The sequence below is a fragment of the Poecilia formosa genome, unplaced genomic scaffold (assembly GCF_000485575.1).
Source record: "Poecilia formosa unplaced genomic scaffold, Poecilia_formosa-5.1.2 Scaffold244, whole genome shotgun sequence".
Lineage (NCBI taxonomy): Eukaryota > Metazoa > Chordata > Actinopteri > Cyprinodontiformes > Poeciliidae > Poecilia > Poecilia formosa.
In genome coordinates, this window is record NW_006800183.1 from 245653 (window position 1) to 267463 (window position 21811).

Here is a 21811-nt window from a genome sequence, read left to right on the forward strand (position 1 = left end):
GAATATTCATGCAGCTTATCGACTGATAGGCCTGTTGCAATAAGCAATAAATCAATTGGGTGATAAATTAAAAATAAAACAGGCTCAATAATTTCCATTTGCATGATTTATTGTTTTTAACCACAAACTGGGTGACAAAAATCTTCAGTCTGGAGCTTCGATCTCAACTAGCTCTTTTTTTGAAGAACACATTTCTTTACAGAAACTTCATATTTTATGTTCTACTTTGTTTATTTGGGATATTTAAGACGTCTTCCAGTTCCAGAGTTATTGAACTTTGAGAGTATTTTACATTATTATGCTGTTATTGTTACATTGCTTTGAAATGGTGGTAAAACACCATTTGTGTGTCACGATAAAGCTTATGTTTACTGTGACAGGCCTATCGATTGATAGCTTCTTCTCATCAATATATCACAACGCTGTCTTGTAAAAATCTAATCCCACAGCTAAATGACTCAATCTGTAATTTTATGCTGTACTCTAGATTTCAGGGGTTAAACCTACTTATTGAGCCACAATATAAAATAAACACTTTATTAGCATGCCTTGTTAACAACTAAAAGTGCACCAGCATCATAAAAAATATGTACAGTAAAAGGACTTTGCAGGAAGCAGAAGGGATTAAATATGTACATGTCTTTTAAAATGAATCCTTAAGATAATAGTGGTTGTTTTATCTGTGGCGCAGATTCGAGCTCCTGGCTCTGCGTCCCGTCTTCACGCCTGTCGCCCGCCATCATTACCCGCCGGCTGATGTTATTCTGCAAAAAGTCTTTCAGGCCGTCGAAGCCCTGGGTGAACAGATACTCCAGGTACCAGCTCCACGGCTTGGTTTGCTGAAAAACACACGGGGAGTCGCATCAGAAAACATCTGAAGGACTGTGTGATCAAAGACGGATGACTGAGGCAAGTCGAGACTAGATGTGACGTCTTAAATGAACACAGAACGGAAAAGGAGACTCGTTTTACCTTGATGGAATTGAGGTCCGTGTCTTTTCTGCCGGGCCAACACTGATAAAGAGACGACATTAATATTCAGTGACAGAAATGTGTGGGAAATCTCACAAGATCGCAGGTGGCCCAAACCCAAAAAAAAAGGTGTATGTGTGTTATTAAACATCTTAAAGGGCAGCCATTTATTATAAATATCCCTATTGATTAATGCATCAGCTCTGAAGGATACATTAAAACTCATTTGTCTTGGCTGTAGGTCTGTTTGGCAAAATGCACAGCAAGAATCCAAACTGATCCATCAAAACAACAGGCAGGTTTCTGCCTGAGAAACTTCCAGTTCCACTTCTTTATGAACATAAAACGCTGAATTTATGACAAACATTTCTACAACCGACAAAAAAAACAACAGAGAAAGAGACATAGGAAGAGAGGACATAGGACTGGAAAGAAGGGAAGAGGAAGGAAGGAAGGAAGTAGTGATGAGGGGAAAAGGAAGAAAAAAGGGTAATAAAATATTAAAATTAAAAGAGGAGAGAGATGAAGGAAACAAAAAAGAAAAGGAAATGAGTGACCAAAGGACACAATGAAGCAAGGAAGGAAGGAATGAAGTGGCAAGATGAAGGGGACATAGGAAACAAAGAAAAGGAAGAACACAAGAAGGAAGGAAATGAGTGGCAAAGAAAGGACATAATCAAGGAGAAAGAGGACACAAGATTGGAGAAATAAAAGGAAGGAAGGAAAGAAGAAAAGAAAAATAGTAAAAAATTGCATATATGTGGAGAGAGATGAAGGAAAACAGAAAAGCAAGAACATAGGAAGGAAGAACAAGAAGGGAAGTATGGAAGGAAAGGAAAGACAAGAAAGAAAGGAAGGGAGCATAGGAAACAAAAAGGAAAAGAAAGAACAAGAACTAAGGAAGGAAGGAGACAAAAAAGGAAACAAGTGACAGGAAAGACACAATGAAGAAAGAAAGAAAGAAAGAAAGAAAGAAAGAAAGAAAGAAAGAAAGAAAGAAAGAAAGAACAAAAGAATGAAAGAACGAAAGAAAGAAAGAAAGAAAGAACAAAAGAAAGAAAGAAAGAAAGAAAGAAAGAAAGAAAGAAAGAAAGAAAGAAAGAAAGAAAGAAAGAAAGAAAGAAAGAAAGAAAGGAATGATAAGAGGACAGAAAAAGAAAGAAACAAGAAAGGATAAAATAAATGGGATATAGGAAACAAAAAGAACACAAGAAGGAACCAAGTAAGTGAGGAAGGAAGGAAGGACACAAGAGGAGAGGAAAGAAAGGAAAATGGGTAGCAAAAAATTAGATGTATGAGGAAAGTGATGAAGGGCACAAAGAAGAAAAACAAGAACCAGATTTAGACAGCAGTCGAGGGGATAAACTCTAAGAACATGAATATTCTTCATTCTCCCATCTTCTTCTTCCTAACTAGTGGAGAACGACAAACTCCATTTGTTCCCAGAATCCCTCTGACCTTGTGGTGGAAGTCCAGAGCGTAGCTCACGAAGGCCGGGTGGTGGATGAGGTCGAAGCGCGTCGAGAACTGCGGCACGCCGCTCTGGGCGAGCAGCTCGTCCGACAGGCGCACTTCCGCTTCCGGGTAGCACATGTTGGAGTTCCACAGGCAGTTCACCAGGAACACCTGGTAGCGGTTAAACTCCCGGAAAGTCTGGCGGCTGATGTGAAAGGCCTGCTGCAGAAACGAAACCGAACAAACAAACCCACAGGAGGCGATTCATTCACTGAGTTTGATTCACCTTCATCAGAGTTCTGTAGTAATTAATTACATTTACTTAACTAACCTTTGTGAGGAAAATTTACTTTTAAGAGTATTTTTACTACGCTGCACTTTTCACTTTTATTTGAGTAATTTTATTATGAAGTATTTCTACTCTTACTGGAGTACAATGTTTTAGGGACTCTTAATAAAAACAATCTGGTGGCATTTGCAGGCGAGCCGGTCAGCCGGCGGGCAGAAAAACCTGCTAAAAAGTCAGAGCTGCGTTGAAATAAACATTTCCAAACTCTCATGTGAGAGGAGATTATGGTTATCGGGTTTACGCAGACGGACCGGCTGAATATCAAACATCTACCTCGGTTTCTAAAACAAACAGCTGGATTACTGATCCAGCCACAGAGCCACAGGTTCGTCCTTACCTCAGTCACTTTCTCCTGCCTCTTGGCGGACGTCAGGTTTACTTTGTACCTAAACAAAACAGAAATGATGCAACTAATTATAGAAATAAAATCCCATTTTCTGTGTCACAGTATAACTTAAAGTTAGAAATTAAATTTTAATTTCACAGATCTGATTTTGTCAGGCATCTACATGTCGATATGGGATGAGGCCATGTTCTTTTTCACACCTTAGCCTCACTTTCATTTACAGTGCCATCTTAAGGTAGAAATTCATAACAATGTATTTTATTGAGATTTTAGGTGACAAAGTGGTCCATTATTGCAGAACAGAAGGAAAATGACGTTTGAGTTTTTGCGAGGCATGCCTTTCTTTTACTCTGTTACTCTTAAATAAAACTCATTGTGACCAATTAGAACGACCAAGTTGGGGTGCGTTCACATTCGCCCTGTTTAGTCCGCACTAATCAGATTTCCTAGAAAGTCCAATTCATTTTGGGAGGTGTGACTATACAACCAAACTCTGGTCCACCTTAAAACCTTGGTCTCAATTCAGTTGAAGTGAACTCTGGTGTTGTTTGAATGCATATGTGAACGCCAAGCAGACCAAAGACCACTCCAAAAGCAGGAAGAGAACGATAGCACTGGGGATTCTGGGTAAACGCAACCAAAACAAATTCAGGAGTCTGGCACTAGAGCGAGAAATGACACAGTCTTTTACCAAAGACAAAAGAGAAATCCTACAAAGGCAAAAATCTGACGCTACTCCATTTTTGTTTACATCTGGTGAAGAAGGAAGTCGCGCTCCGTCTCTTCTTCTGAGGTTTTTGTCGCCACCACAGGCGAGGAGGGAAATAGGTTTTTCAAAAGGCTTGGTTCATTTGACAGCGCAGTGTGAAAGCAAACCACACCAACTGAAAATCATCCCACCTGATGGTCCACTGGGTGTGAAAACACTCCTAAAGTCCAGACCTAAACCCAATTAAAAACATGTGGCAAGACTTGAGCATCAAGTCCCACGTTCAGTCTGAGTGAGCTTGAGCTAGTTTGTAAAGAAAAATGGACCAGATTGAAAGTCTTTATTTAAAGCTAGAAGAGACAAAGCACCAGAAGATATTCTACTATGGTGTCCAAGATGGTTTCATTTTAGATTTCTAGATTAAGAAAAATAATCATTTGCCTTCCACTTTATAATAAACACACTGAAGGTTTTAACTCCACTAAACGTGTGAGAGATCAGAGCTGATGCTACCAGATGAATGAAGAGTCTCCCACCTGTGCATGATGAAGGCCAGTCTGTCCACGCTGATGGGGTCGGCAGCGAAAAAGGCCGGGTAAAAAACTCCTGGAGGAGGCATGACCACGAGGGGAAGGCCAAACTTCAGGAAAGTGTCACAAACCTGAGGAAGGAGGGTGAAAAAAATGATTCTCCAGCTCTTAATCTTACAGCTTTTACAAGTCTGCAGAGCTCTGCATTGACATCCTATAATCTGATGCACACTTTCATGTTGGGCCAAAAATGCTGCGTTCCATTTAGCTCAAAGTCGGATCTCAGAGCTGGGAATTATGCTATATCCAGTTTGATCTTGATTCCAGTTGGAAGTCAGGAAACCACAGGGATTTGATTGTTTTTGTGCTGGCAAACTACTTATAGTAACACAAGTTAACAACAATGTATTAGATGCATACAGATTATGTTGACATGTTTGATAGAAGCTTGTGAGTCCCTGATGATAATAGTAGTAAAATAAAAATGCTTAATGTTTAGGTGAAAATAAAGTTTCTAGCAGTGAAACTTGGCCATAAAATCTGTTTTGAATCAAGTTGGATCCAAACTGGCAAAGGCACTTGCAGCACTGGATAAAACATACAATATTTAGACCCAGTTAGCAGCTCCCACTTACTGTCTCGTAGAAATCCAGAATGAAGCTGAGCAGGAGAGAGTGGCAGCCCTCCAGCTGGAGGCCCAGGGAGGCCAGCCGACCCACGAAGTGAACCAGCTCCATCACAGAGTCCTTGAACCCTGACAAGGTTATGTTTCTGAGACAGAGAGCAGAGCAGAGGGTCACACACAGAAACCGTCTGCTCAGCTGACACTAAGGGAAACTTCCAACACACGTTTACTGATTTCAGATAAGACGGAGGAAGATCACTGCAGCAGAAAAGATCAGACACTCTAACCAGAGGGGCAGATTTACTCAATGAGTCAGCAAATTTTACATGGCATGGCAGGGATATATTCAAGGCTCAATTATGAATTATAATTTTTATTTAGACTAGGGCTGGACAATATGGCTGGAAAATCCATCACACTAAGCATTTCACATCGGTAGATTTTTTTTTTCTACCTACAGATTCATCCTTTGCTGAAGTGTTCGCTAAAGAGACGCTACGTTACTGCATTTTAGGCAACAAAATGTTCATTTCCTTCCGTAAAACTGGGACCAAGTGGTTTGTTTATTTGCATATTTTAATTTATTCAAGTACTTTATAAAACAGCTAGGGCTGGACGATATGGATGAAAAACTTATCACAATGTAAATGCTTCATATCAGTTGATATCGATAAGAATTTATTTTTTTGTTTGTTTTAAATATCTGAAATACTGAAAAACTGGTGGTGTGACCGTTCCTGCTTTATCCACAGTTTTCACTCCACAGCATTGATTTTTTATTTTCAAGCATTTATGAGGCAAAACCTTAAACTGCTGCTGCGCCAGTTACTCAACAGGTCGTTGCTAGGTAACCAAAGAATGAGCAAGTTACTAGGTAACCAAAGAATGAGTGAGTTGCTAGGTAACCAAAGAATGAGTGAGTTGCTAAGTAACCAGAGAATGAGTGAACTGATTCCACCAACCTTGCTTAGCTGTGGTTCTGGATCAGAGTACAGTGAATATTCAATAATCTATCAGACGTATTATCATGTGTCTATCGCAATATATGTTGTTATTGATCAATTGTCCAGCCCTACCAAAAAGTAAAATGCACCAATACGCCTCATCTTCAAAAGAAAAAAGCTGCAAGTTTGTCATTTTTTTTGCATCAAGTGGGTTTTTTGTAAAACCAGGCTCCAGTTATTCTTCAGTTGTTTAATGGGGTGGACGTAAAACTCACATGGACGTGTGGCTGTTGAGGCTGATGTCCAGGTCATCTTCCAGAGCGTACGCAGAGTGCCAGGTCAGCCACTTTAACAGCATGTGGTTTAAACACTCAATCAGTCCACACTGCAGAAACGCAGAGAGGAAAAGCACCGATCAAACACTCAATGATAGCGGCGGTTATAATGCATGCAAGGCTAACACATGTTAGCTGCAACCATGAAGATCCAGTCAACATAGAACTGCAACGTGAGGAAGATTCAGGGTTTCTGACCATTTTAAGGTCAAACTTTTCATCTCTTACATTTCTGCTTAGCCCCTTTTGTTTGAATAGATGAACAGATGGAGGGATGGATGGAAGAATGACAAAATGGATGGATGTAAGGATGAAACACTGGATGGATAGATGGACCGATGAAAGAAAGGACAAATGAATGATTGGAGAGAAAAAAACAGATGGAAACACGATGTAGAGAAAATAGATGGATGAATATACAAACTATTGCGTTAATGGAAGGATGGACGGATGAATAAACTAACTGATTCACCGATGGATGGATGAACAGGCGGATGGACATAGAGATCAGAGACAGATGCACGTTTTAGAAAACAGGATTTAAAAATAAGTTTTTAAAAACACCTCAGCATTGAGATTTTTCTAGAAACCCTGAAGATTTAACAACTTTTGCCTCAAACAGCAAACTCACCTTAAAAAACAGCGAGGACGTGAAGAAAAGCTGCATGAGAGGATCAAACAGCAACGCCTTGATTTCTGAACAGGAGAGAAAATATCACAATTATTCCAAATCAACAAACAGCTCACATTTTCTAATAAAGCTGCCTCAGCCCGGCTCTCAGTTACCATGCTACGTAGCAACTAAGGTAGAAAGCAGCATTTTGTTTTTGTTTTTTTGGACACTCACGCGAGCTCGGAATGACGGGAATGTTGCTCAGGAGGCCGAGGATCTGCGGACGCAGTAGAGATCCGTCCCAAACGTTGAGGAATTTGAACAGGAAGGCATCAGAACTGTTAAACCCCTCCTAATGGGCACAAGCATTGTTTAAAGAAAACATGAATCAACAATTCATTTAAATTAAACTCTGACTCTTTTCTCATAATTCTAATTCTGTGTCAGTCCAATTAAAGATCCAATTAAAGATCCAAATATCCTCAGGTGTATGTTAACTGTGTTGCTATTGTATGAAATTAATCATATAACTATTTCTGTTAATAACATTTGTAAACCTGAAATGAAAGCCTGTCCCAAATTCATTTGTTAGATTTTTTTAAGATTAGATTTGTCTGATGGTGCAGAATGAGAATTTAAACAATTATGATGCTGAGGGGAAAAAAAGTTGGATTTCTGAAAAAAAGTCCGAATTCTGAGAAAAAAGTCCAAATTTTGAGGAAAAAACATCTGAATCCTGATTTTAAAAAAAAAAGAATCTGAATTCTAAGATCTGAATTCTAAGAAGAAAAAAAAGTCAGAATTCTGAGAGGAAAAATCTGAATTCTAAAATTAAAGCAAGAATTCTGAGTCAGAATCCTTTTATTTTTGACCCTAATTGTCTTCCATACATTAAATTTATTTGTTAGATTTGAGTTTTAAGACTCGATTTGTTTTATGGTGCATTAAAAGTTTAACAATTCTGATTCTCGGAAGAATTCTGACTTTAGACAAAGAGACTTCATAGTCATTCAACTGCACATTTAAAATGTACATATTGGGAAAAATTTTAATTTCAATACCAATAATTAAATAAGATAATGTAATTATTAATTAAAATCTTAGAAATATTTCAGAAAAATATAAATGAACACATGTGATGAGACGCTCACCTGCAGGAAGTGCTGCGCCGACAGCAGCCGGTTTAAAAACTGTAGCGCTTCCTCCGGGTTCTTATTGGCTCCTCCATCGCTGCAGAACAAAAACTCTGAACAAGAAAGAAGAAAATTTAGTAACTCAAACAGACAAATGAATTATTCTGGAAATGTTTATTCCTTCTCCTAAAATAATTCCCTTTGAATAGCCAAACTACGTAATCCGCTGGAGTTCAGCTCAAGGTCAGCTTTAATTTGGGAGAAACTTCTCCTGTTTGTCGATGATGATGACCATGTCACAGCGGTTTTGCAGCTTCACGTCCAATCACGTCTCATTTACCTTCGTGGAGAGCGTAGCCGAGCCAGAAGTTGAGTCGCAGGAGGGCCGACTCATCCTGCACGCAGTCCAGGTACTGCAGAGCCAGACTGGACCCCAGCAGAGAGCCCATCTGAGCTGGCAGCTGGCGGAGGAGCAACCAGATAAAAACATCATCACACACCCATCAACACAGACAGGCATCCAGAGGCACATTTTAATTAAAAAACATGCTAAGAAAGTCAAACTTCACATTAAAATACAGAATCTGTTGTTTTACTTTATGATCATCCTGTTTACCAGCATTAGGAGAGTCAATGCTGATACCAGAGTTATAATTTTCACTAGAGTTTAGTTTTATTTCACTGTGACTTTTTTGGTTTTTATAGTGTGTTTGCTAGATTTTACAAGTTGTCATTAGATAAATTTTTTATCAGTTATAGCAGTTAGTTTTTTCTGATACTCTGGTATCAGCATTCAAAAAGTTAGAAGTATTTTTATTTTGATTATGTTTACATCGATTGGCTAATAAATACTCCGCAATAAATACTGTTTTTTTAAAAATGAATTCAATTAATGTTTGCTTCCAACTTTTGCTGTCGCAATTTTGTATTGCCAAGAAGAATATGAGTGACGTAATTTACCAACAACTGACGTAAACTGCTTGTGTGGGGGGAAAAAAACGAAGGATTTTATATCTATAATTTCAGTATGTTTCATAAACGCACAATTTCAAGTTCCAGTTAGTTATAGTTTTTCCCCATTAATTACCATTTTTATTTATTTCAGTTAACAAAAATGTTCTATTTCAGTTTTTGCTATTTCATTAGCTTTAGTTAACCGTAATAACTTTGGTTGATAGAAAAGTCAAGCCAAGCTGAGAATCCAGCAACAGCGCACTAGCAGCTGCCTCAAAACACAGAGATGCTGCCAGTTTCATGGATAAATTAGAATAAAAAGCAGACAAACTATGAACAGACACAATTTCAACAAGAAGCGGTAAAGTGTTGATCCTTTACCAATATAATCAATACAATAAAAGAACTGTTTTATGCACAATTAAAAACAACAACAAAGTAAAGAAAGATCTCTGGTTGTATTTTATAAGCTGTGTGGTGTTCAAATAAAGAGGTGAATTTATGTGTTACACAGAATCTCATTTTATTTTATTTATTTATTTTTGCTTTTATTACTCATTCAGGACAGATAAACAGCTAATGACGTCTGTGAGGGGAAAAACATATAATGGTAAAGTTAATGAGAAGCACAGCGCTCATAAAGCGGGTTTATCCTCTAATCTAATAAAACAATTACAGCCGCGGGGCCACCTGTGCTGGACTGAGATGTAAATACGCTGCACGTCATCCAGATTAGACGGTGCAACAGCACCACCATGTGGCGGTGAGGCGGCATCACACCAGAAACAGATTCAGCGCCCTGAAGTGAACGAGTGGAGAAAATAAATGACTCTAGGCTTGTGTCACAATAACACATTTTTCTGGATGATAAATTGTCCCAGAAGTTCTTAAAGTTCAATAAATTTTAAATTCTAATGAACATTCAACACTGCAGCTGGAAGACATTTTAAATATCCAAAATAAATCACAAAAACAACAAATAAAATTAATCATGAAGTCTCTGTAAGCAAAATTGTCCTTCAAAAAAAGTTGAGACCAATTCATCAGACTGAAGACTTTTGTCATCCAGTTTTTGGTAAAAATACAAAAACGATAAATCATGTTAATGGAAACTATTGAGCTCTTTTTAATTTATCATTCAGTTAAGTAATTTATTACTTATTGCGACAGGTCTAGTAAATGTGTTTTAAAGTAACATAAGTGATTTCTACTTTGCTAAATGTGCAACTTCAAGGCAAGCAGTTCACAGTTTGGATATGAAGTATCTAGACTAGCATATAAAAAAAAAACACTTTACTTTCACTGTTTTTTTTTTATTTGTTTTTTAAAGCAAAAAAGTCTCGTGAAGTAGCATTTTGAATAAAAGTCTCATTAGTCCAGGGACAGTTTACCTCGATGCGATGCATGTTTTGCAGCAGCTGAGCGAAGGACTGGACCTGCTGCATAGGAACCAGCTTCCTACTGGAGCCCTGCGCCGCCTGGGGCTCCTTGATGGTGACGGGGCTCAGAGGCGGCAGCTCCAGGTGGGCGTGTTTCTGGAAAAGCAAAACAAAAGATTTCACTACATGTTCAGACAATTTACTGACTCATTTCTGGATTGTAGATAGGAATGTTTTAAAATTAGATATCTCCACTTCATATTTAAGCTAATCTTTAAAAGATTTAACAGTTAGAATGTGTTTATTTCAGGTATTGTTTGTCAAATCCATTTGAGAAACTGAATTTGGGGGTTTATTTTGCTGTAAGCAATATTTATTTATGATTTACAGATATAAACTAAATGAAATTAAAAATACTACCTAAATCAACTTGTTCACTACAGATCTACTTTCTAATCTGATCCTGTTACTGGGATAAAAACAGATATCGGCTGTTGTCCATTTGTAGGAAACACATGGAGCCTCTGGACAGAAGCTGAGGAGGTGATGAAATGTTGCAATAATACTGGGAAAGGAGCAGCAATATGTCAAGTGCTGCAGAAATCATTTAAACACTCTGAATAATGTGCTGGGGAACTCACCCTTTTCCGAGAGGCGGTTTTATCTCTGACAGCGAAGGCCAGACTGATGCCGGAGGCGACCTGCACGCCGTTCCTCCTCTGGACTCCGATTAGAGCCGACTTCCAGGGGGAAATGTGATTCTTAAACCCACTCTGCGAGGAATCAAACAGCACTGGTGTTTCATTACTGTTTAGAGTTTACAGTCAGGCAGTATTAGAGGAGCTTTCAGTTTGAAGTACAAACCTTCATCCGGGACGGTATGGAGAGCGTCACCAGCTCAGGGCAAAACACTTTATAGAGAGACAGAAGGTACAGCAGGTAAGGCTGCCTTCCCTGAGGAGACAAGAGAGATGTGCAACACAGTGCATAAAACACGTCTGCAGATTCCCAGAAATCCAACAATCAGTTCTGTTGTCGCCAAAAATAATAAGTCCCATGAGAAAAATACGGATGATTTTCAAAAGGTTTACATGTTTTTACTCGTTTATGTGTTGAACAACATATTTCCATAGTTTCTCTCTGGCAAGTCAGGAGATGTGATCCGATCAGCCAGTAATCATAACACTCCACTTAAGGAATCAAAGACGGAGGGAAGGAAGAAGGGCATGGGAAAAGAGAGCGAAACAACAAAAGACAGAAAAACGGAATGAAAGAAAGGGTAAAAGAGCGAAAGACAGAGAAGATTCAAAGACAGAAAAAATCCCAAACAAACGAAATCAACAGGAAGTTTACCAGTTTCGACTGCTGCTCCAGTAGCTTCCTGACTCTGAAGACACGCACTGCAGTGGAATAAAAATACTGTTAATATTTTTTCACAGAAGTGAAGAAAACACTGAGAACAGAAAAACAAATATTAAAGCCTGGCTTACCATTTTCCTTTCTGGTTAAAAGATACAACAAGTGGCAAATGAAAGGGCACTGAAAAAGAAACAAGAACAAGAAAATGTAAAGTCTTGTTCATAACATGACAAAATAGAAACATCAGTTTATTTTACATATAATTAAAGCTAAATAAATTTTGCTCTGCTCCTTGCAGGTAGAGACGACAGATGAACAGACTGCATTTTTGAGGTCAGACACTGATGTTGGATGTGAAGGCCTGGATCGCAGCTCTAATTTAATCCAAAAGTGTTCAATGATTTGAGGTCAGAAGGACCAAGTCACCAATTCTTCCATATCAAGCTGGATAATTAATTTACCTCTCAGGGTCAAAGGACATTCGTCCGGAAACTGAAATATGCCACATTCACCATCATCAGCATGTGAAAAGGTGAATGACGGCATGTAGTGTGAAGCATTGAGTCTATACAAGTGCAGGCCACTGACCATTTTACCATCTACATGTTAATCTGAGAGAGGAGTGAACGAACCCACCTTTGTTAAACATGAAAAACCAACACTAAACACCTACTCTGCATCTCTGACTCGTCTTTCCACGCGGTTTTGTAGCATTTCACACCTTTGGACAAGAGACCAAAACAACTGAGACGGCATTATGAGGGATTTGTTTGGACCGTCAAGCAACAACGACCCAACTATTGAGCTGAATAGAGGCTATTATATGTCTTTAATGCTCAATCTGTGACCTTAATTTCTCTGTTGGTGTGTCTGTTCTCACCGCTCCTGGCTGTAATCGGTTCAACCAAGTTCGGTCTTTCAGATCAGAGCGGAAACATCTTGACGAAGACAGTAAAGAAGTCCAGCTGGATTTGATAACTGAGACTCAACACCAGCGACTTGCTTCTTTAAAGTTGGTCATCTCATTATTACAACTCTGTTATCAACAATTTTCACACAGTAAAAGGTATTTATGACATAGTTTCTCGTATTTATACCAGCAAAAATAAATTAGCTAGCTATTAAGTATGAATCTCATAATGACCTCATGATATTTGAAATGTCATAATTTAGAATAACTGAATTGTATCTCATGATTACGACTCATTTATCTTATAATAATGAGATACAATAACAGATTTGTCTTAACTACATTATATTATGACTTGAGCATATTTATAATTATGACTGTAAGACATTGCCATAGCTCAGAGATATTGGTGATAATTATTAATTCCTCTGTCATTTTAGATTTTAAATTACATTCATACAACAAAGTAGTTTTTTTTTTCTCATTGGAAATAAAATGGGCATCTCTCACAGGATTAAAGAATAGTGTGTAAATTATTAACATAATAATTATCTGCTCCTATTTTCAGGTGTCAAATGACTTACTCCTCTCTCAACTATAAACAGAAATGTTTCAATAGATGTTACAGGAAACAAACCAGCTTTTGTTGATAAGCTGCAGCTCCTTAAAGTCGGATGGTCTCTTTGCCATCACCCTAATCTTTAGCTACTTTTCTCTATCAGATTAAAGCTGCCCCAAAACGCTACCATTACTTTCCATCATTTTCAAAGAAGTGAATAAGTTTCAAGTTAAATCAACGCAGAGAAGACGAGTCACATACCAGATTCTCATCTGTGACGAAGCTGAAGATGAAGCCATAAATGGCTCGAAGCTTGTCTTTCGCGTCGATCATGTCGAAAACAGTCAGCACCCATTTTATAAATAAAACCTACAAATTTCAGAGAGAAAAACGCATCAATCCAAAACATACAAACAAAACTGACTGAATAAGAACAAGATCAGCTACATTTTAACATTATTAGTGAAAATAAAAAATAAAAATAAAAATCTGTGCCGTGTTTTTCTAATCTACATTATTTGGATGTTAACATGTGGAAGTGATTGGATTTTCGCAAACCTGAGTGCTGGTGGGTAATTTCCGAACAGTGAGCCAAACTATGGCTCGGACCACAGCCTCCTGTGGCACCACTGAAGCGGGAAGGAGACACTTCAGCACCCGTGCACATGGACTGCTGCCTGCAGACGTAATGAACGAAGAAAAGAAGCAAACGTCAACAGATCACAGATTAGCATAGCATTTTCTACAAAAGGTGCCACGTGTTTTTACAACTCACTGCTCCATTATATCATCTCTCATATCATCAGCAATAATTCAAAGAAAATGTTTTTTGTTTTTTTTTTGTTTTTTGTTTTACACTTAAAAATTGTCATAAACATGCAGGTTGTTGGGAGTATTTTCAGTTTGTGTGATTGCTTAGTTCAGTGTTTTTCAAGGTGTGAGCCGCTAGGGGGCGCCTCAGAAAGTTAGAGTGAAGAGAAAAAATAGAAAAATGAAAAATAAAATACATTTTTAAATAATAATTTTTTTTTAATAAATGTATTCTGTTTTGATTTGTTTTAAATATAAGCTAAAACAACTTATTGAAGATGCACATACAAGGTATTATCTTGGAAATTCAGGAAAAAGTTACTGTCTTTCTCATCTTTCTGACTGTCAGCCAAATTTATCAAGTGTCTTTTCTCCTCAAACTAGAAATGGAAATGTTTCTGACAAATAAAAGACAGAAGGAACCATCCAGCTGCCCTGCTGTTGAGGACACTTCTGCAAAATCCTAAACTGTGGAGATTAAATACTGTTTGATGGGATTAGTATAAAAACATTCCATACGTTTTTTATCAAAAGATGGGGGTTGTGGTGAACATTTTTATCTGATAATCTACTGAACATGAGATTAATAAAAATTTTACACCACAGAACTCATTGTCAACGAATGCTAAATGAATGTAGTAATTGTCGAATAGTGAATAAAAGTGAGGAAAAAAACCGTAAAATTCTGTATTTCTTTACATATTTTGTAGCATTATCTGTGGGATTGCAAAGGGGGTTCCTGGCCAGAAACTAATATTGTTTGGTGGGGCCACAGCATGGAACAGTTTGGGAACCTCTGGGTTATTTAGTTGATTAAATACTAATATTTCCTAATCACTTAGCTTGTTCTTCAGTTTGCTGTGCTAAAGTGTAAAAGTTGCAGTAATGTGCTTCCAAAGAGCAGCTAAGTGGCGGGCTTACCCATGCGTAGGCTCATAGCAAAGTCCAGCATAATGGAAATGGCTTCTGGGGACAAACCCCTGCTGAACGCCACTTTCTCCACCCGAACCAGATTGTTCTCCAGCTCATCGTTCCCAGTTACAGGAGTGCCTGCTTCCACTAAAGGACAGAGAGAGAGGCGAGGAAGACACATCAGAACGACAGAAATGCAACTTCCGAGGTTGGATGGGACGGAATACCATGAGAAAATAAACATTTCCAAAGAATACAAGTATATATCTACAGGTTAGATATGCATGAAGGAGCATTTAAACATGATAACATCCTGAAACAGCTCTGCACAAATAAACTTCTGTTAAAACCTTTTAGAAGTTCACAACCTTTTCATTTTGATCTTGTGTGACCTGCTAAGTGGCTCGTATTTATATTTTCTCTGCTTATTTCTATAACTATATTCGTAAAGAACAATTTTTCATTCATAGAACAGTGGTTTAAAAATAATCTTAAAAATTAAAACTAAAATAAGAAATTATTTAAACCAAAATGAACTGGATATCCAGACTAAAATGTGTCCTCTAGGGAAATGTTCAGGTGTGTCAAAACAGAAACCATGTAAACAGATCAATACAACATGTTCTTTAGGGTTGCTTTCCTGTGGAAATGTCATTATTAGTGTTATATTTAGGGCAAAATCCAATTAAATTTGACTTTTCAGGAACTCCTCACCAAAATTAAATTGCCAAATTACCAATGAAGACAATTATAAGAAGGGCTTAATACAAGTAACGCTAGCTAATCATTGCTCTTTCACCGATTACTGAAAAAAATATGAATAATTTTCTACATGCCATATTTAAAAATAAATCTAAATGAAAACATTTTCTTTGAAATCGATACTCTTGGTACACTACTGGTTTATCGTTTGAGATGGGTGCCATGTTTTATTTTGCTGGTCCCATGAGTTTTATTATTGATTGATTGTTTTTATCCATTTTGCAGTAGGTTTATAAATTATATTTTTTGTGTTGGACAATTTATACACGAAGAGAGGCACAGTCTTTGCTTGAGAAACTGCAATAACATTTCACAGTCATGTAATTTGCACTAAAATGTGTGGAGTAAAGTAATATAGTAAATAATAAAGCATCCTATCTATGCAGAACATACAACTACAGTTTATGCTATTACTGTGATAATCTAGAGATCCAGTAAATGCTTGTTTATCTCAAATATTTTGTAAGGTGTAAATAAATACAACAACATTTAGCTTTTTGATATAGCGAAAGTAGGGAACATGTGAGGGTTTCCTAGTGGACTACTACTGTTCTGTAAGACATGTTTATAATCCTCACGTAGGTTCGTCTTCCTCTGCGTTAAGATAAAACACCATAAGCTATTTATAAAGACATTTTACGTTCTCCACTATATTCTATCTATAACATGTTCCTGTTCATTATTATACTGAAGTTTATAGCTGAAGTACAGTTCCGTTGATGGCTATGAATCCAACTGTTATTGTTTGTGGACCTACCTTCAGAGAAATATTTCAAGGCCAAAACGAAGGGGTCCTCCGCCTCGTTCTTCCTCCTCTCCTGTTCTGCGATTCTCAGACTCCGGTTGCTGCTCCGAGTGGACACAGACTGGTCGCTCAGACCCGAATGGTCCGAATCCGACAGGTTTAGCAGCGTCGCCATGTCTACATTGCTAAAAACTTTAAAAACACAATCCCCTCCCCAACTCTGCCTCTGTCCGTTCAATGGAAACTCAAAATCTTCCGCGCCGACCGTTTGCCCTGCGCCTGCGCAGTGGCGTTCATCCGCTGAGGTGCTTCACGGGAGTTGTAGTCTGTTTTGGTTTGTAGTTCCTGCTGAGAGAAGAAGCTAGCGGTTTCCCTGATAATAAATATGAACATTTTGTTTTGTGTATTTTTTTCTTCTTCTCTTATTTGGGGGAAATATTTAATCACTCAAGTGTAAGAATAACATAGTAAGATTTTTGTTATATTTTTGTCAAACTGTATATTGCCAGTAGAATATTGCTGAAGAATAATTCTCAAAACTAGCTTCAGGCACTTCAATATACTTAAAGTTAGCCTTCTTCATCCATTCCAAACCAGATTCGATGCATGTTTGGCATTACTTTCTTGATGGAACTTAAAATTGTGGCTATGTTTTTCACATCTGAACTAGTTTCTGTCACCTCAAAGGAAAGGATTTTGGTCAAAATAGAGGATCAAAATATAGGAACCTAACCCAATTAAAATATTTGGACAGCATAACAATAAGTAAGTTTGGAAATGCCCAGTTAAAGCTTTCAAACCTATGTAAAGCATTGTGTTGGTGACAGTGACGAGGGTCTATTTTGCTGCCAGTAGTAGTGATACATCATACCACGAACCACAGGTACAAGTTACAAGGTGTTTCCATGGGGCAATAAATCCAAACACACCAAAACTACTTAACAAGATAGCATGCTATCAGGCTAACTTCAGACTTTTGGGACAGCCCGGCCCTCAATTCTAATAGTTTTATTTGATTTAAAATTAATTTTATCAGGTAAGTAGATAGAGAACAAATGATCAGTTACAAAAAAGACCTGTTCAATATAATCTACTTAAAACCTGGTTCACAAAATGATGCTTCGTCACAGAATAATTGTTTTCATAATTCCTCTAAGTTGTTGTATACACTTAAAATCCAGAAAAAATAATGCTTCAAATGGGTCATTAAAAGCTCTGATATGATATACTCATGCTGACAATGCCTGTTAGCTTCTGCTGCAAAACTGACGTGGCTTTGAATGAAATGCCATGGATAAAAAGGGGGAAAAAGGTCACTCTCACCTCCAATTCTTTATTTAAAGTTCTTCATTTACAGAAATATTGACAGGATTTGTAACTGCACCTAAAATGCTCAAAGATGGAAAAAAATCACCCAGTTTCGTACTGTAACAGTGAATTACAAGGAATAAAATACAAGTTCTTACAGGCAAAAATTATAATTGTTTTGGTTAAGTTGCTGCTGTATCAGTTAGCAGCAAACACCTGAGGCAATCTGTGTTGCCTTAAACCTGGCAGAAGAAAGAGAATATCCAGATTATTTCATTTTAAAACAGGCTATCATGTGAACACCCAGAAATATCTACTGAAATAAACAGTAAATGAGCATTTGCATTATTTTGTGTAATTCGTCTTTGTGTTGCCACATCTTTGAAAAGTTGACATGTAAGTGGTACAAAATTTTATCAACAGTTCTTTTTTGGCTTATGCACTCCTGACTAAATTAAGCATGCTTCAAATTGATTTATAACAGGTCTCTCCTAGCTACTTACGGTATAAAAACAAATTAGAAAAAACTAGATCCAAAGACTGATGGAGAAACGGCATTCTCAAATCAACAATTAACATATGTACTCAAGTAAAAACACAAACATTTATTACAGCTGCAGCACTCAAATAAATAGAAAACAGGACTGTGGTGACAATAAGTTGAGATCAGTCAGACATGATTGTCCACGATTATGCAGAGGAGAAAAGGAACATGAGTTCTTAGTTTCACAGTGGAAGTGCAGAGGAATTGGTGAATTTAATCAGTCAGCCAGCTGGACGACAGAGGACATGTGTATGTGGAGGGTTATTACTAGAAGTGAATGATTCCCTTTAATTTTCAATTACTGCAATCCATTTTTTCCTTTACCGCTGAAGACCTTAAGACTGCTTGACCTTGTTCCTTTCCTGGTCGTTGATTTGCAGCTCCTCCCGGGTGTCCTCCCGCTCGGGCCGATCATCGCTCTGCCGGGCGATGAGCAGCCGGCAGGTAAGCAGAATACCAAAGACTAGAGCGTGGGCGTATCGCTTCAGGGGGTCCCCCACTAGCTGGTGGAAGAACAGCACAGCCAGCATGACGAGCAGCAGCAAGAAGTTGGCCACATCCTTCGGCCGGCCCGGGACCAGGGTCAGCACCACTCCACAGCCCACTTCTAGGGACCCAATGATCTTGCGAAGCAGAACGGAGCTGATGCCGATCTTTTTCAGACCTGGCAGCGCCTTGGCGTAGCTCTTGTATGCCCTTTTCTGCAAAAATAAAAAATAAAAAATGCAAAGAAAAAGCTAAACACTCTCTAAATGCTTTCACCATATTCAGCATATCCAAGTGTTAGTTTTTTAAACAGTTACTATTGGGGCTGCAATGACTGCAGTTTTCTATCTGATCACCAATCTATAAAAAGCCTGACCTGCCGATTTCGATTTTGGCCAATACCATTTTTTTAGTCTGAAATATCACAAAATATAGCAAGAATGTTGCTGAATAACTGGGGTGACTATTGTTAACTGCAAACGTGCAGATATGACCTGGTGGGCCGGTCTGTCAGTCAGACCTCTCACAGCAGAGCAGAAGAGGACAAAGGCTGATTTTTAGACCTTTGCTGAGGTAGACAAGATCAGCGGATAAGATCGATTTCACATTTAAGTATTGGCCAATCAAAGATCTCCCAAAATGAAGAAAATTACCACCGATTTATCAGTGCACCTGTAGTTAATCTATAACCAGCATCAATCCAAATAACAAAGAAGAGACAGTTAAGAGCCACTTTTGGCCTACAAAAGTTGTGACAAAAAGTGTCACAACACCAAGAACAACACATTTAATACATCTAGAAATCTTCCATAATTTTTTGGACTAAACCATTTATCAAATATATATTTTTAAAATTCTCAATAATTTTAAATGATTAAACAAATCTATAATTATTTAAAAAAATTAAATTGTATTTCAAAGACCCCCTGTTACAGTATCAAGGGTAAAAAAAACAAATCCAAGACAAACGTCAACAAGGAAATAAACAAATTATGTGATACCTGGCTTAATATGTCATTAAATAAATAAAAGCTAAATAAAATATGTCAATGGTCTACCGAATACATAGTTACATAAATAACAGATTTTTTAAAATGATTTAAATTAAATAATTTTATGATTAACTCATGTAACATTGTAAATACTTATGCTCTCATTAAAACAACAAAGGATTTTCAAATGCAGTTTGTTTCGAGACTTTATAAACATAATTGATCAAAATTGTGATTGGTTTAATTTTAAAACCAACCACAGTTTTTATCATGGTCATTTCACTAACAATAACATTTCATATCAATAACTAATACAATGATTGCCAATCCCTACTGGGGTCTTTTTGACGAAACAGAGAAAGTTTATTTTCACAATGCATTGGAGTGCAGGCATTCTATAAATAATCCTAATAACAATGAAATAACCAAATAAATGTGTCTATCTTTAACACACGACGAAGCCACATTTGGATACACTAAGTTATTTAATTACATATTAATAAACTATTCATCTTTAATATTATAATTTAAGAATGGTTCAATGTCAGGTAATCAGTCATTATCATGAAAATTATAATTAATATGTCATTAAATAAATCATGTGACAACAAGTAACTATGTTTGCAGAACTGTTGTCACTAATTCTGCACAATACATTAAATGCTTCCATTTACACCTCCAAATATAAATGCATCCAATTATTAAGTGTTTATCAGTACTACTGTATTGCTGAATGCAACTGTTGCAGTAAAGTACCATTATTAAAAACGAGAAAGTTTATTTTAGAGCCGGTTTTGTTTTTGTGAGGCATTGGTAGGTATGCAGTGACTGGGTATCCCCAAAAGTCTTTTATCCGCACTTTTAACAATAAATTACACATATATCATGATGAAATCTTAAGTTTACTCCACCCATTCTCATTTTGAATCCAATTATTTGTTTATATATTTGTCTATTTTCATATATCCAACATTAATTAATGTGTAATATGAATGTATGCCTTTATGATTCTCTTTTATTTTTGATGGGGATCATTGGGATGCCCTCCAGTCAGTCCTGATCCGTGCAGGATGTTTCAACATCAGCACCTGCAGGTGCATCTCAGAAATTGCTCGAATGCGCCGCCATTGCTCTTCAGTTCTTTTTCTTTCTTTAATTCAAAAAAGGAAGCTGTGCAACTACACTTTTAAATGTATACACATAGTAAATCGTTATTATTTCTGCATAAATGTGAGTAAATACACCGGCTTAACAAGAAATATATATCTTAAATTAATGTGTTTCCGCAGCGCCTATTTCGGAAGGTTTTTGTATGCGTTGTACATTGATGGAGAAATATTATGATGTTTATTTTACAATAAAATGACCTTCACAATGATGATTACAGCAGAATCACATATATCTGCAATATAACCCAATTCTTCACAGGGATAACAAAACTTTAATGTGGCACGTTGCTCTACAAATAACTAATTTTCCGGTTTTTTCATTATTTAGGTCAGCGTCTCCATATGTTAATATTCGAGCGCGTTTGCAGCAAGCCTAGAACAATGGCTCTCATTTAGCCCGACTGATGCGCTAAAGAATCAACGCTTACTCACCATTTCACTGTAGGCATCTTTGCTTAGTCTCGGGGTGAGCTTGATAGTTCCCATAAACACGAAAAATAAACCCAGAGCAAAAGAAAGGGCCACTATGGTTATTGTCCTTGGCGAGGCCATGTTTCAACCGCCGCACACGCAGCCGGGCCGCTTCCCAGTGGAAAGTGAATGAAAGTCGGACGGTTTCCCTCAACCAGGGGGATGGGCTTCTGGATGAACCAGAAAAAAATGGCGACACGGTGCCACCGCCACTTTACGCCGCATCCCCGAGTGGGGGGCTTTCTTCACAATTATACATAACAGAGCGCAATTTAAACCCGCTATTAGGCCACAGACTGGTGAAACTGAACAGCTGAGAGGGAATGGTTTTTGGCAGCAGTTGGTGTTGCTAGGCAACCATGATACGCTATCTAGTCACTGCACAGGATTAGCTGTATGGGGCCTGTGGACAAAATTATTTCATGGAAGAACCACCACAA

At 37.6% G+C, this 21811-nt stretch overlaps 2 protein-coding genes across 2 annotated transcripts; both read right to left on the reverse strand.

Moving 5' to 3' along the window:
• Window positions 1-95: 95 nt before the first annotated feature.
• On the reverse strand, window positions 96-16693 carry cenpi (centromere protein I). Its single transcript, XM_007569659.2, has 20 exons — window positions 16414-16693; window positions 14904-15041; window positions 13731-13849; window positions 13434-13541; window positions 11835-11883; window positions 11698-11744; window positions 11209-11298; window positions 10986-11117; window positions 10357-10500; window positions 8352-8472; window positions 8030-8124; window positions 7113-7230; window positions 6897-6961; window positions 6206-6315; window positions 4997-5132; window positions 4368-4492; window positions 3114-3162; window positions 2431-2649; window positions 973-1014; window positions 96-839 (listed from the first exon to the last, which is right to left on the reverse strand). The coding sequence occupies exons 1-20, from the start codon at window positions 16574-16576 to the stop codon at window positions 657-659; spliced, it is 2253 nt and encodes a 750-aa protein (XP_007569721.1). The 5' UTR covers window positions 16577-16693; the 3' UTR covers window positions 96-656.
• Window positions 16694-17720: 1027 nt separating this feature from the next.
• Window positions 17721-21697, reverse strand: tmem35 (transmembrane protein 35). The gene is made up of 2 exons (XM_007569660.2): window positions 21333-21697; window positions 17721-18954 (listed from the first exon to the last, which is right to left on the reverse strand). Exons 1-2 carry the CDS (start codon window positions 21450-21452, stop codon window positions 18589-18591), a joined length of 486 nt encoding a protein of 161 aa, XP_007569722.1. The 5' UTR covers window positions 21453-21697; the 3' UTR covers window positions 17721-18588.
• Between the last annotated feature and the right edge of the window lie 114 nt (window positions 21698-21811).